We start from the raw sequence: 17,342 nt of genomic DNA, 5'->3' as shown, positions 1-17,342 counted from the left end.
ATATGGCTCCACAGACCCCCTGCACGCTATACCACAATAAACATTAGTTTAATTTCCGTTTCCATTAAGTGCTTTTGAAGTGAAATCTGTATCCCATCTCCACTGTAACAGCATAATGGACAGCGTCCGACACAGTAAAGCAAGGCCTATGTGGTCATGAATATAGGCTACAAGAGAGATAGGGTAATTCACCTATTACAATCAGCCTATATGAATGCAACTGAATAAATCACAGTTTTCTTTCCACAGTGCAGTGCATTACAAATGCTCCTTGCTTGATGTGTCCCTAGCAAATCCTTTGGTTCTATCGATAGCATGCTCCCAGTTAGAATAGCTGCCTTGGGTGTTAGCTTTGTATCCAATACAGAACATAGGAAAACCAAAATGCAGCATCTGCAGTAACAAGAGTATTCCCGGCCACTCTCTTCATATGAACCAGTTGCTATTAAATGAACGTTTTTGGACAGAAAACTTGCGGCTAGAGTAGGATTCTAGGCTAACCTGGACTAGCTCTTAAAGAGTATGAACACCTTGGTCTACTTCTCTGCTATTCAAATCAGAATAACAGAAATATCTACCACCAATCAATAGGAAACAGGACAAAAACGTAATTGTTGCCAGCAGCACAGTTACAGTCACCAATGCTCTAGATAACATGAAAAAAAAGCCAGACCAATTCTGCTAGGGCGAGTAAAATGGTCAGAGTCAGGTGTTCTCTCATTTGTGTCTGGAAGGAGCTAGCAAGGTGGCCAATTTTAGCCAGTTGGCTTGGGTGCGGTTGTGAGGTCGGATCGCTCTGATCAACCCGACTCTTCCAGTGTCTGCTCTGAATTATCCTAGAGCGAAATGTTTTTAAAAAAACAGACAAAGCTCTGAATTTACAAACACACCCTAGTTCAGATAACTTTCCACAGTTAAACTGTAATTCAACTTTTCAGAACTGTCAAATTATAACAATGGGGAGCACATTCTAAGCATTAAATAATGAGTAAACAATGTGACTTTTGATACAAATCAGCTACCTGGACCACTTTTCTCAACAAGGTGTTGTAGATAAAAAGGTAAAGGGTTCATTAACACCTTGGTCTAATTCTCTGATATTCAAATCTGATATCAGAACACTACTTCAACAATGCCTCCTTGTCTTCTGTACTTTGTTATTACAGTTTGCATATACCGTGGTAATCTAGTAGGAGAGTGTACACAAGTTTAGTAGTCTGAGTGTAGTTATTGGTGATTAAATAATGTGCTCTAACTGCCCAACAATCTAAAGTAATAAGGTCGATAGTGTAGTATATCAAATAAATACAATATTTTATTAAATGTAACTTGGATTAAATGGAACTAATTGGCTTAAGTAAAACATTTAAAACTTCTTCCACTAAAACAAAAATATTTGTAAAGAACACCACCAATATTTTTCATGGAAGTGAACATCTAGTTTTAAACTCTATGTCGCGCTGCCTGGGAAGCATACGTCGTTTGACATAGATACGCCCATCTGTGAAGTCGGAGGAAGTTAGCAAACTAGACAATCGAGCATTGCATTTTAGTTTAGCTGTCTAGCTATCTCATTTAGCTACAAACAAATAATAATCCACGTAAATAGTTATTATCGACGATGGACAAGCTTCGTAGTATGATGGGGGGGCGAGAAGACAACGAGGAAACGGGTCTCACGGCGCAGGTAACACAGCAAGAACCACGTACTTTATCAGTTAGTGCTATGATGAAACCTTAAGATGTCCCTACCTTAAACTTAACCCCGTGACCCTTACTTAAACCCTACCCTGTGTACATTGCAACTTTAATTTGGCATAGGGACGTCCCAAGGATCCCGGATAGCTTGCCAACGCAAAACCTTGGCTTGACACATGACGAATCGAGTGGTTATATATATATATCTTTTTTGTTTTGTTTTGAGTGACGGTGCATTTCCGTTAATCACATCAAAAGCATAATTTAAATGTTGTTCGTCACCAGTATTTCAGCTACCACTTTGCACCTTATTGTCATTGATACACCTCACATATGTGTCGACTGTGCTGAGATAGTTTGGTCGCTAGACCAGTGTGTCGTGAACAACATTTGACTCGGCGGTTTTTGTCGTCAAAATAAAAGTCCTCAATTGAAACGGATGAAAACGGATACCATTTGTGAAAACATGCCACAGTTGGACTAGATAATGCTAACATAAGGTTGGAATGTTAAATCAATTCAACAAAAGACAGTTACTTCATTTGGCGGAAAAAAATGTGTGAAAGTCAGTTGAAATCAGACTGGGGATGTATTTGAATTGACAGTTGCATTGGAGGCATACTTATATAACCCCCCTACCAATAATAAGTACAGGTTAAATAAAATAAATATGCACTGGACTGCTTAACCTTTGGATTGGGCACTGATGAAATGGGTTTTCAGCCTACTCCATGACACCCACAGAACACAACTATGTAGCATTTAAACAACTATTAGCCTCTTAGCTCTTATTGCAGGACTTTGACTGTGGGCAGTCACCTCACTATTCCGTGCAATATGAATGTCTTGCAATAAGAGCTGAGACGCTAATATTTGTGTAAACTCTGCATTGTCGTGTTCTGTGGGTGTCACGGAGTAGGCTGAAACCCCATTTCATAGGTTAGGCAGTACAGTGCATACGCTGCATTCAGAAAACATTCATACCCCTTAACTTATTCCACATTTTGTTGTTGGAGCCTGAATTCAAAATGGATTAAATAAAAACAGTTCTCACCCATATAAACACAATACTCTTTATCATGACAGAGTGAAAACATGTCTTTAAAACGTTTTTTTGGGTCAAACTAACTAATAATTGTATTTTGTTAAATGTATATAACAACATTCAAACCTTGTTTAGCGTTGTCTATTCCAATTGTGGTATGATTCCACTATTTCTATCCGTTTGCGTCAGTTTCAATGGAGGACTTTTATTTTGAAGGCGAACCATCGATTCTACTGTTGTTGCTGACGCTGTTGTTCACGACACACGTGCTAGCTCGCGAGTACATTGATCATATATGTAATTGTATGGCTGTGATAGCTAACAATGTCTTATCATTTAATCCTGTGTATTTGTATGCAACACTGCTCTTTGTATGCCTTCATAAGGACACCATGGTTTTGTCCCACAACAAGTCCGCCTTTATCTAATGAATTCACGTGTGGTAATTTCCCAGACTAGCTACACTTCAAAACAGTGCATTGGTTCAAACCAGTTCAGTGCCGCTCAGCTGATTTACACTACAACCATGGCTTTCTTTTTCCCGTCATGTGGCATCAGAAGCAAAGATTGATTAGTGCTGCTGTCATAGAAGTTCTAAAGATACGTTATATTAGTTGTCTTGTTTTTGTGTGTGTTCAAATAGGTCAAACGTTTATATTTTTCTCTCCCCTTTGCCACTGGTCAGCATGGTAGAAGCATCAGTAGGAAGGGTCCCTGGGTCTGTGCTTGCGTTGGGTCGTTGCCCGGCTGTCTTGTGAGACATCCTACCATTGTTCTCTCCTCAGGTCCTGGATGCCTCGACCCTCAGCTACAGCACCCGGCTGAAGTGGTTCGTCATATGCTTCGTTTCAGGGATCCTGTGCTCCATACTGGTGAGATTTCGCCCTATTTCAGCATTATAGTGAGTCTGAAATGACTCCCTTTTCCCTCACTACTTTTGACCCTGGCTGTACTCTACATATGGGATAGAACCAGGTCTCCCCTGTCCATGTAATCTAATTCATTATAATCTATAAGGCAAAAGTGATCTGAGATCAGTACTACTCTGAGACAGGCAAGGGCCTCTAGGCTACTCTAGGCTATTAAGAAACTGTCTCAGCATGATGCCTTGTACTTCCTGTTTGGTCCTAGCCCCTAAAACAGACTGGCAGTCTTCATGAGCCTGTTTTGACAGGTCACTAAAGTTGACTCTACCTCTATCCCGCTGTTTTAGCTCTATACTTGGGAGTTCCCATACACTCTATATACGAGTGCTGCTAATCTAGGAACATGTCCCACACTGTTCATGTACTTTAGTAGGTGACACTGATCCTAGATCAGCACTACTTTGAGAGACTATGAATACGGGCCCTGGCCTATTTAGGCCTTTTACCTGTGTCTATTTCAGGCATATTTCTTATTTATATTTACTGTGGTACCAGCACTGTCTGGACCACTCAGACAGTTTCATGAGAGTTTATGCGTTGTTGACATTTCAGTAAAGCAACTCTTGTTATACACTATATATATATATATATATATATATACAAATACAAAAGTGTGTGAACACCCCTTCAAATGAGTGGATTTGGCTACTTCATCCACACCCATTGCTGACAGGTTAATAAAACCAAGCACATGGCCATGCAATCTCCATAGACAAACATTGCCAGTAGAATGGCCCGTACTGAAGAGCTCAGTGACTTTCAACGTAGGATGCCACCTTTCCAACAAGTCAGTTTGTGAAATTTCTGCCATGTTAGAGCTGCCCCGGTCAACTGTAAGTGCTGTTATTGTGAAGTGGAAAGGTCTAGGAGCAACAACGTCTCAGCCCTGAAGTGGTAGGCCACACAAGCTCACAGAACAGGACCACCAAGTGCTGAAGCGCATGGTGTGTCAAAGTTGTATGTCCCCGGTTGCAACACTCACTACCGAGTTCCAAACTGCCTCTGGAAGCAACGTCAGCACAACAACTGTTCGTCGGGGACCTTCGTGAAACGGGTTTCCATGGCCATGCAGCGGCACACAAGCTTAAGATCTCCATTCGCAATGCCAAGCGTCGGCTGGAGTGACTAATCACTCTTTACCATCTGGCAGTCCGATGGACTAATCTGAGTTTTGCGGATGCCAGGAGAACGCGACCTTCCCCAAATGCATAGTGCCCACTGTAAAGTTTGGTGGAGGAGGAATAATGGTCTGGGGCTGTATTTCATTGTTCGGGCCCCTTAGATCCAGTGAAGGGAAATCTTAACGTTACAGCATACAATGACATTCTAGATGATTCTGTGCTTCCAACTTTGTGGCAACAGTTTGAGGAAGGCCCTTTCCTGTTTCATCATGACAGTGACCCTGTACACAAAGCGAGGTCCATACAGAAATGGTTTGTCGAGATCGTTGTGGAAGAACTTGACCTTTTGGGATGAATTGGAAACGCTGACTGCGAGCCAGGCCTAATCGCCCAACATCACTGCCAGACCTCACTAATGCTCTTGTGGCTGAATGAAAGCAAGTCCCCGCAGCAATGTTCCAACATCTAGTGGAAAGCCTTCCCAGAAGAGTTGACGCTGTTATAGCATCAAAGTGAGGGGGGGACTCCATATTAATGCCTATCGTTTTGGAATGAGATGTTGGACGAGCAGGTGTCCACATACTTTAGGTAATGTAGTATACAGGAAGGACTTATTATCTCTGTCTGTTTTCATATGCGTTTGCACATTCTGCCTTCCCTTCCAATGCCCACAGCTGTTTCCATCCACACTTTCTCATAGGAGTCATTTCCTCATCTACAGTGTACAGTATATTCCCTTCTGCTATAGACCTCAATGAACGAGTCTCTGTCCACAGCATGATACCGGTGATGGCTGTACACTACAATAGACCATTGATGGCTCTAAACTACAATAGAACACGATGTGATACCAGGTACAGAACAGTTGTCCCCTCTGTTAGTGTGGTTATGGGCTGGCCTGTCTACAGAACAGTTGTCTCCTCTGTTAGTGTGGTTATGGGCTGGCCTGCTGACAGAACAGTTGTCCTGATAACAGCTCTACTGATTATTCACACCATGTTCTTAACACTGAGAGCCATTAACAACGGAAGACCTCAACTCATGAGTCAACAGAATGTTCTATTTTGAATAACACCATTTTTATATTTTTATTTATTAAGGTTCATGAATGTTTGTAACAGGTTATGAAGCCTGCAGGCTGTAAGTGAAGTTGTGTGGACATAAGACAAGATAAGTTGGGGAATGTGTTAAATCATTAATCCTGCATTTTTATTCTCCATTACTCTTTACATGCTTTCATAAGGAGCTGGATCACAGGAGGTAAGGTTGGTGTTGACTACAATGGTGTCTTCCACAAGGAGACACACTTGATCTAATAGCCTATATCACTGCTCTCCAAACCCTGTTCCCGGGGAGATACCCCTACTGTAGGGTTTCACTCCAACCCCGGTTGGGACTAAGCTGATTCATTTTAGGGGGCTAGATTAGGGTTGGAGTTAACCTACAGGAGGGTGTCTCTCCAGGAACAGGGTTGGAGTTAAAACCTACAGGAGGGTAGCTCTCCAGGAACAGGGTTGGAGTTAAAACCTACAGGAGGGTCTCTCCAGGAACGGGGTTGGAGTTAAAACCTACAGGAGGGTCTTTCTCTAGGAACAGGGTTGGAGTTAAAACCTACAGGAGGGTAGCTCTCCAGGAACAGGGTTGGAATTAAAACCCACAGGAGGGTAGCTCTCTAGGAACAGGGTTGGAATTAAAACCCACAGGAGGGTAGCTCTCTAGGAACAGGGTTGGAGTTAAAACCCACAGGAGGGTAGCTCTCTAGGAACAGGGTTGGAGAGCCCTAGCCTATATGATCAACAACAAAAAAGAAACCTAAATGAGTCAAGGATCCTGTTTTTGTGAACCAGGAAGTCAGTGTGGAGATTGATATGGGGTTTTACCACTAGGTGGCGATAGTGTCACATTATTTCAGGGAACCGTGCAATTTAAGTCGAAAATGCAATACAAAAGCAATACAATGATTAGCAATTTTAAACATTTGAACGACCTGATATTTACCAAATAGCCTAATTCCAGGTTACATAGATCTATCTTACCTCTCCTCTTGTCTTCCAGGAGTTTTATAGACAGTGGAAACGATCTGATTGGTTCAGATCAGACTGGTATACAGACTGATGGTAGGATGATGCCTAGGGGGACATGGTTATGATTTCATGTTGTGTGTGTGTGTTTCATCCAGGGCACTGCACTGCTGTTCTTACCCAACGGCACCAAGCTATTTGCTGTGTTCTACACACTAGGTAACCTTGCTGCACTCTCCAGGTGAGTTATTCATTCATTCATGATTTTCCAGAGCTAAAGACAAAAGCTTTTTCCATTAAGCTTCACTTAATGTATAATGCATATACTTGTTACAATTACATTTCAAGAGATTATGCTTAGAAAGGAAATGTCTTCAATTCAAATGTAACTGGAAGTTACATCCTATCCATCTAACTTGACTCTAGGATGCCAGACAGTAGGAGTCAGTAGGACTCTAGGATGCCAGACAGTAGGAGTCAGTAGGACTCTAGGATGCCAGACAGTAGGAGTCAGTAGGACTCTAGGATGCCAGACAGTAGGAGTCAGTAGGACTCTAGGATGCCAGACAGTAGGAGTCAGTAGGACTCTAGGATGCCAGACAGTAGGAGTCAGTAGGACTCTAGGATGCCAGACAGTAGGAGTCAGTAGGACTCTAGGATGCCAGACAGTAGGAGTCAGTAGGACTCTAGGATGCCAGACAGTAGGAGTCAGTAGGACTCTAGGATGCCAGACAATAGGAGTCAGTAGGACTTTAGGATGCCAGACAGTAGGAGTCAGTAGGACTTTAGGATGCCAGACAGTAGGAGTCAGTAGGACTTTAGGATGCCAGACAGTAGGAGTCAGTAGGACTCTAGGATGCCAGACAGTAGGAGTCAGTAGGACTCTAGGATGCCAGACAGTAGGAGTCAGTAGGACTCTAGGATGCCAGACAGTAGGAGTCAGTAGGACTCTAGGATGCCAGACAGTAGGAGTCAGTAGGACTCTAGGATGCCAGACAGTAGGAGTCAGTAGGACTCTAGGATGCCAGACAGTAGGAGTCAGTAGGACTCTAGGATGCCAGACAGTAGGAGTCAGTAGGACTCTAGGATGCCAGACAGTAGGAGTCAGTAGGACTCTAGGATGCCAGACAGTAGGAGTCAGTAGGACTCTAGGATGCCAGACAGTAGGAGTCAGTAGGACTCTAGGATGCCAGACAGTAGGAGTCAGTAGGACTCTAGGATGCCAGACAGTAGGAGTCAGTAGGACTCTAGGATGCCAGACAGTAGGAGTCAGTAGGACTCTAGGATGCCAGACAGTAGGAGTCAGTAGGACTCTAGGATGCCAGACAGTAGGAGTCAGTAGGACTCTAGGATGCCAGACAGTAGGAGTCAGTAGGACTCTAGGATGCCAGACAGTAGGAGTCAGTAGGACTCTAGGATGCCAGACAGTAGGAGTCAGTAGGACTCTAGGATGCCAGACAGTAGGAGTCAGTAGGACTCTAGGATGCCAGACAGTAGGAGTCAGTAGGACTCTAGGATGCCAGACAGTAGGAGTCAGTAGGACTCTAGGATGCCAGACAGTAGGAGTCAGTAGGACTCTAGGATGCCAGACTCAGTAGGAGTCAGTAGGACTCTAGGATGCCAGACTCAGTAGGAGTCAGTAGGACTTTAGGATGCCAGACTCAGTAGGAGTCAGTAGGACTTTAGGATGCCAGACTCAGTAGGAGTCAGTAGGACTCTAGGATGCCAGACTCAGTAGGAGTCAGTAGGACTCTAGGATGCCAGACAGTAGGAGTCAGTAGGACTCTAGGATGCCAGACAGTAGGAGTCAGTAGGACTCTAGGATGCCAGACAGTAGGAGTCAGTAGGACTCTAGGATGCCAGACAGTAGGAGTCAGTAGGACTCTAGGATGCCAGACAGTAGGAGTCAGTAGGACTCTAGGATGCCAGACAGTAGGAGTCAGTAGGACTCTAGGATGCCAGACAGTAGGAGTCAGTAGGACTCTAGGATGCCAGACAGTAGGAGTCAGTAGGACTCTAGGATGCCAGACAGTAGGAGTCAGTAGGACTCTAGGATGCCAGACAGTAGGAGTCAGTAGGACTCTAGGATGTCAGACAGTAGGAGTCAGTAGGACTCTAGGATGTCAGACAGTAGGAGTCAGTAGGACTCTAGGATGCCAGACAGTAGGAGTCAGTAGGACTCTAGGATGCCAGACAGTAGGAGTCAGTAGGACTCTAGGATGCCAGACAGTAGGAGTCAGTAGGACTCTAGGATGCCAGACAGTAGGAGTCAGTAGGACTCTAGGATGCCAGACAGTAGGAGTCAGTAGGACTTTAGGATGCCAGACAGTAGGAGTCAGTAGGACTCTAGGATGCCAGACAGTAGGAGTCAGTAGGAATCTAGGATGCCAGACAGTAGGAGTCAGTAGGACTCTAGGATGCCAGACAGTAGGAGTCAGTAGGAGTCAGTAGGACTTTAGGATGCCAGACTCAGTAGGAGTCAGTAGGACTTTAGGATGCCAGACTCAGTAGGAGTCAGTAGGACTTTAGGATGCCAGACTCAGTAGGAGTCAGTAGGACTTTAGGATGCCAGACTCAGTAGGAGTCAGTAGGACTTTAGGATGCCAGACTCAGTAGGAGTCAGTAGGACTTTAGGATGCCAGACTCAGTAGGAGTCAGTAGGACTTTAGGATGCCAGACTCAGTAGGAGTCAGTAGGACTTTAGGATGCCAGACTCAGTAGGAGTCAGTAGGACTTTAGGATGCCAGACTCAGTAGGAGTCAGTAGGACTTTAGGATGCCAGACTCAGTAGGAGTCAGTAGGACTTTAGGATGCCAGACTTGAACAATTATTAATCTGCCTGTCCCATCACCTATTTGGAATGCAGTCAGTAGGAGTCAGTAGGAGTCAGTCAGTCAGTAGGAGTCAGTCAGTCAGTAGGAGTCAGTCAGTCAGTAGGAGTCAGTCAGTCAGTAGGAGTCAGTCAGTCAGTAGGAGTCAGTCAGTCAGTAGGAGTCAGTCAGTCAGTCAGGAGTCAGTCAGTCAGTCAGTCAGTCAGTCAGTCAGTCAGTCAGTAGGAGTCAGTCAGTCAGTCAGTAGGAGTCAGTCAGTCAGTCAGTAGGAGTCAGTAGGAGTCAGTCAGTCAGTCAGTAGGAGTCAGTCAGTCAGTCAGTCAGTCAGTAGGAGTCAGTCAGTAGCAGTCAGTCAGTAGCAGTCAGTCAGTAGCAGGCAGGCAGTCAGTCAGTAGCAGGCAGGCAGTCAGTCAGTAGCAGGCAGGCAGTCAGTCAGTAGCAGGCAGGCAGTTAGTCAGTAGCAGGCAGGCAGTAGGAGTCAGTCAGTCAGTCAGTAGCAGTCAGTCAGTCAGTCAGTCAGTAGCCGTCAGTCAGTCAGTAGCAGGCAGGCAGTTAGTCAGTAGCAGGCAGGCAGTAGCAGGCAGGCAGTCAGTCAGTCAGTAGCAGTCAGTCAGTCAGTAGCAGTCAGTCAGTCAGTAGCAGTCAGTCAGTAGCAGTCAGTAGCAGTCAGTCAGTAGCAGTCAGTCAGTAGCAGTCAGTCAGTAGCAGTCAGTAGCAGGCAGGCAGTAGCAGTCAGTCAGTCAGTCAGTAGCAGTCAGTCAGTCAGTCAGTAGCAGTCAGTCAGTCAGTCAGTCAGTAGCCGTCAGTCAGTCAGTAGCAGGCAGGCAGTTAGTCAGTAGCAGGCAGGCAGTAGCAGTCAGTCAGTCAGTCAGTAGCAGTCAGTCAGTAGCAGTCAGTCAGTCAGTCAGTCAGTCAGTCAGTCAGTCAGTCAGTCAGTCAGTCAGTATCAGTCAGTCAGTATCAGTCAGTCAGTAGCAGTCAGTCAGTAGCAGTCAGTCAGTAGCAGGCAGTCAGTCAGTCAGTAGCAGGCAGGCAGTTAGTCAGTAGCAGGCAGGCAGTAGGAGTCAGTCAGTCAGTCAGTCAGTAGCAGTCAGTCAGTCAGTCAGTCAGTAGCAGTCAGTCAGTCAGTAGCAGTCAGTCAGTCAGTCAGTCAGTCAGTAGCAGTCAGTCAGTCAGTCAGTAGCAGTCAGTCAGTCAGTCAGTAGCCGTCAGTCAGTCAGTAGCAGGCAGGCAGTAGCAGTCAATCAGTCAGTCAGTCAGTCAGTATCAGTCAGTCAGTAGCAGTCAGTCAGTCAGTAGCAGTCAGTCAGTCAGTAGCAGTCAGTCAGTAGCAGTCAGTCAGTAGCCGTCAGTCAGTCAGTCAGTAGCAGGCAGGCAGTAGCAGTCAGTCAGTCAGTCAGTCAGTAGCAGTCAGTCAGTCAGTCAGTAGCAGTCAGTCAGTCATTCAGTAGCAGTCAGTCAGTCAGTCAGTAGCAGGCAGGCAGTAGGAGTGAGTCAGTCAGTAGCAGTCAGTCAGTAGCAGTCAGTCAGTAGCAGTCAGTCAGTAGCAGTCAGTCAGTAGCAGTCAGTCAGTAGCAGTCAGTCAGTAGCAGTCAGTCAGTAGCAGTCAGTAGCAGTCAGTCAGTCAGTCAGTCAGTCAGTCAGTAGCAGTCAGTCAGTCAGTCAGTAGCAGTCAGTCAGTCAGTAGCAGTCAGTCAGTCAGTCAGTAGCAGTCAGTCAGTCAGTAGCAGTCAGTCAGTCAGTCAGTAGCAGTCAGTCAGTAGCAGTCAGTCAGTCAGTCAGTAGCAGTCAGTCAGTCAGTCAGTAGCAGTCCGTCAGTCAGTCAGTCAGTCAGTAGCAGTCAGTCAGTAGCAGTCAGTCAGTAGCAGTCAGTCAGTAGCAGTCAGTCAGTCAGTCAGTCAGTAGCAGCAGTCAGTCAGTAGCAGTCAGTCAGTCAGTAGCAGTCAGTCAGTCAGTCAGTCAGTCAGTCAGTCAGTCAGTCAGTCAGTAGCAGTCAGTCAGTCAGTCAGTCAGTCAGTCAGTCAGCAGTCAGTCAGTCAGTAGCAGTCAGTAGCAGTCAGTCAGTCAGTCAGTAGCAGTCAGTAGCAGTCAGTAGCAGTCAGTCAGTAGCGGTCGGTCGGTCGGTCGGTCGGTCGGTCGCTGCCCTAGTGTCCATTGAGTTCGTTGTCGAGGGTGTGTTCCAAGTTATGTAATTAGAATGAGATCTGGTTCTAGTGATTCTATTTCTATGGTTCAGGTGTCAGTAAGACCCCTTGGTTGGTCTGCCCTACTATGCAGTAGTTGTTCTAGATGTTGAGACAGAACAGAAGCACGGCGGACGGGTTTCCCTATTGAGCTTCGTGTAGTAGTCCTGTGTGGTTCAGTAGGTAAGAGCATGACACTAACAAACACCAAGGTCGTAGGTTCACTTCCCGCAGGGATCACAGACCAAACATGTGGCCCCATGCGCTCACTGTCCTAGACACAATGGGCAGCTTTCTAGGATTCATTGTGGTATAGTGTTTCTATAGTTCAGGACATGCTGTGCAGTAATGTGTTGGGTTGAATCGCTGATGGTGGAACAGGTTTGTTGGGTTTTAGTTTGTTATCTAAGAATCCAGAGTTGAGCTGTCAGATAAACATATCACAAGATACAAGTCATACCAAAGACTCAACAAAAGAAATGGAACCCGATACCTCTCAGCTTGGCACTCAGCATTAAGGAGATGGATTGTGGGTAAGGGCCTGTGACAGAATAGTGTCCTGTCCAGCGGGTGTACTGGTACACAGGACTCTACTAAACACATTGTCTCAAACTAAATCATCTACATAACATCACTTTTTAATGTGTTCGAACAGTTCAAACAGGCCTGGCTGCTCTTCGGGCTGCCGTACACACAGAGACAGAACCCGTATTTTAATTGTATTTTTTAAATTTTATTTTACCTTTATTTAACCAGGCAAGTCTGTTAAGAACATATTCTTATTTTCAATGACGGCCTGGGAACAGTGGGTTAACTGCCTGTTCAGGGGCAGAACGACAGATTTGTACCTTGTCACCTCGGGGGTTTGAACTCGCAACCTTCCGGTTACTAGTCCAACGCTCTAACCACTAGGCTACGCTGCCGCCCCTATTGACACAACATGTGACACACAGCATAAAATAGTGCAACCAGCAAAACAAAAAAACACACTGTGTTTACACAACCCATGATAGTCTAACGCAACTGTCACAAATATCTACAACACCGGTGTCATATCAAAGGTGACAGGCTCATGGTGCTGAACAGACAGACTGTAATACCAGTGCACTCCATGGTACTGAACAGACAGACTGTAATACCAGTGCACTCCATGGTGCTGAACAGACAGACTGTAATACCAGTGCACTCCATGGTGCTGAACAGAGACCGTAATACCAGTGCACTCCATGGTGCTGAACAGAGACCGTAATACCAGTGCACTCCATGTTGCTGAACAGACAGAGACCGTAATACCAGTGCACTCCATGGTGCTGAACAGACAGAGACCGTAATACCAGTGCACTCCATGGTACTGAACAGACAGACTGTAATACCAGTGCACTCCATGGTGCTGAACAGACAGACTGTAATACCTGTGCACTCCATGGTGCTGAACAGACAGAGACTGTAATACCAGTGCACTCCATGGTGCTGAACAGACAGAGACTGTAATACCTGTGCACTCCATGGTGCTGAACAGACAGAGACTGTAATACCAGTGCACTCCATGGTGCTGAACAGACAGAGACCGTAATACCAGTGCACTCCATGGAGCTGAACAGAGACTGTAATACCAGTGCACTCCATGGTGCTGAACAGACAGAGACCGTAATACCAGTGCACTCCATGGTGCTGAACAGACAGACTAATACCAGTGCACTCCATGGTGCTGAACAGACAGAGACTGTAATACCAGTGCACTCCATGGTGCTGAACAGACAGAACAGACATGGTGCTGAACAGACAGACTGTAATACCAGTGCACTCCATGGATGGTGCTGAACAGACAGAGACTGTAATACCAGTGCACTCCATGGTGCTGAACAGACAGAGACTGTAATACCAGTGCACTCCATGGTGCTGAACAGACAGAGACCGTAATACCAGTGCACTCCATGGTGCTGAACAGACAGAGACTGTAATACCAGTGCACTCCATGGTGCTGAACAGACAGAGACTGTAATACCAGTGCACTCCATGGTGCTGAACAGACAGAGACTGTAATACCAGTGCACTCCATGGTGCTGAACAGACAGAGACTGTAATACCAGTGCACTCCATGGTGCTGAACAGACAGAGACTGTAATACCAGTGCACTCCATGGAGCTGAACAGAGACTGTAATACCAGTGCACTCCATGTTGCTGAACAGACAGAGACCGTAATACCAGTGCACTCCATGGTGCTGAACAGACAGAGACCGTAATACCAGTGCACTCCATGGTGCTGAACAGACAGAGACTGTAATACCTGTGCACTCCATGGAGCTGAACAGAGACTGTAATACCAGTGCACTCCATGTTGCTGAACAGACAGAGACCGTAATACCAGTGCACTCCATGGTGCTGAACAGACAGAGACCGTAATACCAGTGCACTCCATGGTGCTGAACAGACAGAGACTGTAATACCAGTGCACTCCATGGTGCTGAACAGACAGACTGTAATACCAGTGCACTCCATGGTGCTGAACAGACAGAGACCGTAATACCAGTGCACTCCATGGTGCTGAACAGACAGACTGTAATACCAGTGCACTCCATGGTGCTGAACAGACAGACTGTAATACCAGTGCACTCCATGTTGCTGAACAGACAGAGACCGTAATACCAGTGCACTCCATGTTGCTGAACAGACAGAGACCGTAATACCAGTGCACTCCATGGTGCTGAACAGACAGACTGTAATACCAGTGCACTCCATGTTGCTGAACAGACAGAGACCGTAATACCAGTGCACTCCATGGTGCTGAACAGACAGAGACTGTAATACCTGTGCACTCCATGGTGCTGAACAGACAGAGACTGTAATACCAGTGCACTCCATGGAGCTGAACAGAGACTGTAATACCAGTGCACTCCATGGTGCTGAACAGACAGACTGTAATACCAGTGCACTCCATGGTGCTGAACAGACAGAGACCGTAATACCAGTGCACTCCATGGTGCTGAACAGACAGAGACTGTAATACCAGTGCACTCCATGGTGCTGAACAGACAGACTGTAATACCAGTGCACTCCATGGTGCTGAACAGACAGAGACTGTAATACCAGTGCACTCCATGGTGCTGAACAGACAGACTGTAATACCAGTGCACTCCATGGTGCTGAACAGACAGAGACCGTAATACCAGTGCACTCCATGGTGCTGAACAGACAGAGACTGTAATACCAGTGCACTCCATGGTGACTGATACCAGCACAGAGACAGAGACGTAATACCAGTGCACTCCATGGTGCTGAACAGACAGAGACCGTAATACCAGTGCACTCCATGGAGCTGAACAGACAGAGACTGTAATACCAGTGCACTCCATGGTGCTGAACAGACAGACTGTAATACCAGTGCACTCCATGGTGCTGAACAGACAGAGACCGTAATACCAGTGCACTCCATGTTGCTGAACAGACAGAGACCGTAATACCAGTGCACTCCATGTTGCTGAACAGACAGAGACTGTAATACCAGTGCACTCCATGGTGCTGAACAGACAGACTGTAATACCAGTGCACTCCATGGTGCTGAACAGACAGAGACCGTAATACCAGTGCACTCCATACCAGTGCACTCCATGTTGCTGAACTGAACAGACAGAGACCGTAATACCAGTGCACTCCATGTTGCTGAACAGACAGAGACCGTAATACCAGTGCACTCCATGTTGCTGAACAGACAGAGACCGTAATACCAGTGCACTCCATGTTGCTGAACAGACAGAGACCGTAATACCAGTGCACTCCATGGTGCTGAACAGACAGAGACTGTAATACCAGTGCACTCCATGGTGCTGAACAGACAGACTGTAATACCAGTGCACTCCATGGTGCTGAACAGACAGAGACTGTAATACCTGTGCACTCCATGGTGCTGAACAGACAGAGACTGTAATACCAGTGCACTCCATGGTGCTGAACAGACAGAGACTGTAATACCAGTGCACTCCATGGTGCTGAACAGACAGAGACCGTAATACCAGTGCACTCCATGGTGCTGAACAGACAGAGACTGTAATACCAGTGCACTCCATGGTGCTGAACAGACAGAGACTGTAATACCAGTGCACTCCATGGTGCTGAACAGACAGAGACTGTAATACCAGTGCACTCCATGGTGCTGAACAGACAGAGACTGTAATACCAGTGCACTCCATGGAGAACAGACAGAGACTGTAATACCAGTGCACTCCATGGTGCTGAACAGACAGAGACCGTAATACCAGTGCACTCCATGGTGCTGAACAGACAGAGACCGTAATACCAGTGCACTCCATGGTGCTGAACAGACAGACTGTAATACCAGTGCACTCCATGGAGCTGAACAGACAGAGACCGTAATACCAGTGCACTCCATGGAGCTGAACAGACAGAGACCGTAATACCAGTGCACTCCATGGTGCTGAACAGACAGAGACTGTAATACCAGTGCACTCCATGGTGCTGAACAGACAGACTGTAATACCAGTGCACTCCATGGTGCTGAACAGACAGAGACCGTAATACCAGTGCACTCCATGGTGCTGAACAGACAGAGACTGTAATACCAGTGCACTCCATGTTGCTGAACAGACAGAGACCGTAATACCAGTGCACTCCATGGTGCTGAACAGACAGAGACCGTAATACCAGTGCACTCCATGTTGCTGAACAGACAGAGACCGTAATACCAGTGCACTCCATGTTGCTGAACAGACAGAGACTGTAATACCAGTGCACTCCATGGTGCTGAACAGACAGACTGTAATACCAGTGCACTCCATGGTGCTGAACAGACAGAGACCGTAATACCAGTGCACTCCATGTTGCTGAACAGACAGAGACCGTAATACCAGTGCACTCCATGTTGCTGAACAGACAGAGACCGTAATACCAGTGCACTCCATGTTGCTGAACAGACAGAGACCGTAATACCAGTGCACTCCATGGTGCTGAACAGACAGAGACCGTAATACCAGTGCACTCCATGTTGCTGAACAGACAGAGACCGTAATACCAGTGCACTCCATGGTGCTGAACAGACAGAGACCGTAATACCAGTGCACTCCATGTTGCTGAACAGACAGAGACCGTAATACCAGTGCACTCCATGGAGCTGAACAGACAGAGACCGTAATACCAGTGCACTCCATGGAGCTGAACAGACAGAGACCGTAATACCAGTGCACTCCATGGAGCTGAACAGACAGAGACCGTAATACCAGTGCACTCCATGGAGCTGAACAGACAGACTGTAATACCAGTGCACTCCATGGAGCTGAACAGACAGAGACCGTAATACCAGTGCACTCCATGGAGCTGAACAGACAGAGACCGTAATACCAGTGCACTCCATGGAGCTGAACAGACAGACTGTAATACCAGTGCACTCCATGGTGCTGAACAGACAGACTGTAATACCAGTGCACTCCATGGTGCTGAACAGACAGAGACCGTAATACCTGTGCACTCCATGGAGCTGAACAGACAGACTGTAATACCAGTGC

The 17,342-nt window shown here is 46.3% G+C and overlaps 1 protein-coding gene across 1 annotated transcript in view; it reads left to right on the top strand.

Annotated features, from left to right (window-relative positions):
- The first annotated feature begins 1,492 nt into the window (after nt 1-1,492).
- sft2d1 (SFT2 domain containing 1) overlaps nt 1,493-17,342 on the top strand; it is a 58,765-nt gene continuing 42,915 nt past the window's right edge. The window contains exons 1-3 of the mRNA XM_046368475.1: nt 1,493-1,687; nt 3,529-3,615; nt 6,970-7,052. Of these exons, the coding sequence (XP_046224431.1) occupies nt 1,622-1,687; nt 3,529-3,615; nt 6,970-7,052 (236 nt within the window). The 5' untranslated portion in view covers nt 1,493-1,621. The remainder of the gene's footprint in view (nt 1,688-3,528; nt 3,616-6,969; nt 7,053-17,342) is intronic.

This window comes from Oncorhynchus gorbuscha, linkage group LG11 (assembly GCF_021184085.1).
Source record: "Oncorhynchus gorbuscha isolate QuinsamMale2020 ecotype Even-year linkage group LG11, OgorEven_v1.0, whole genome shotgun sequence".
NCBI lineage: Eukaryota > Metazoa > Chordata > Actinopteri > Salmoniformes > Salmonidae > Oncorhynchus > Oncorhynchus gorbuscha.
Note: the sequence above shows the minus strand (reverse complement) of the source record. Positions and strands in the feature narration are given on the sequence as shown.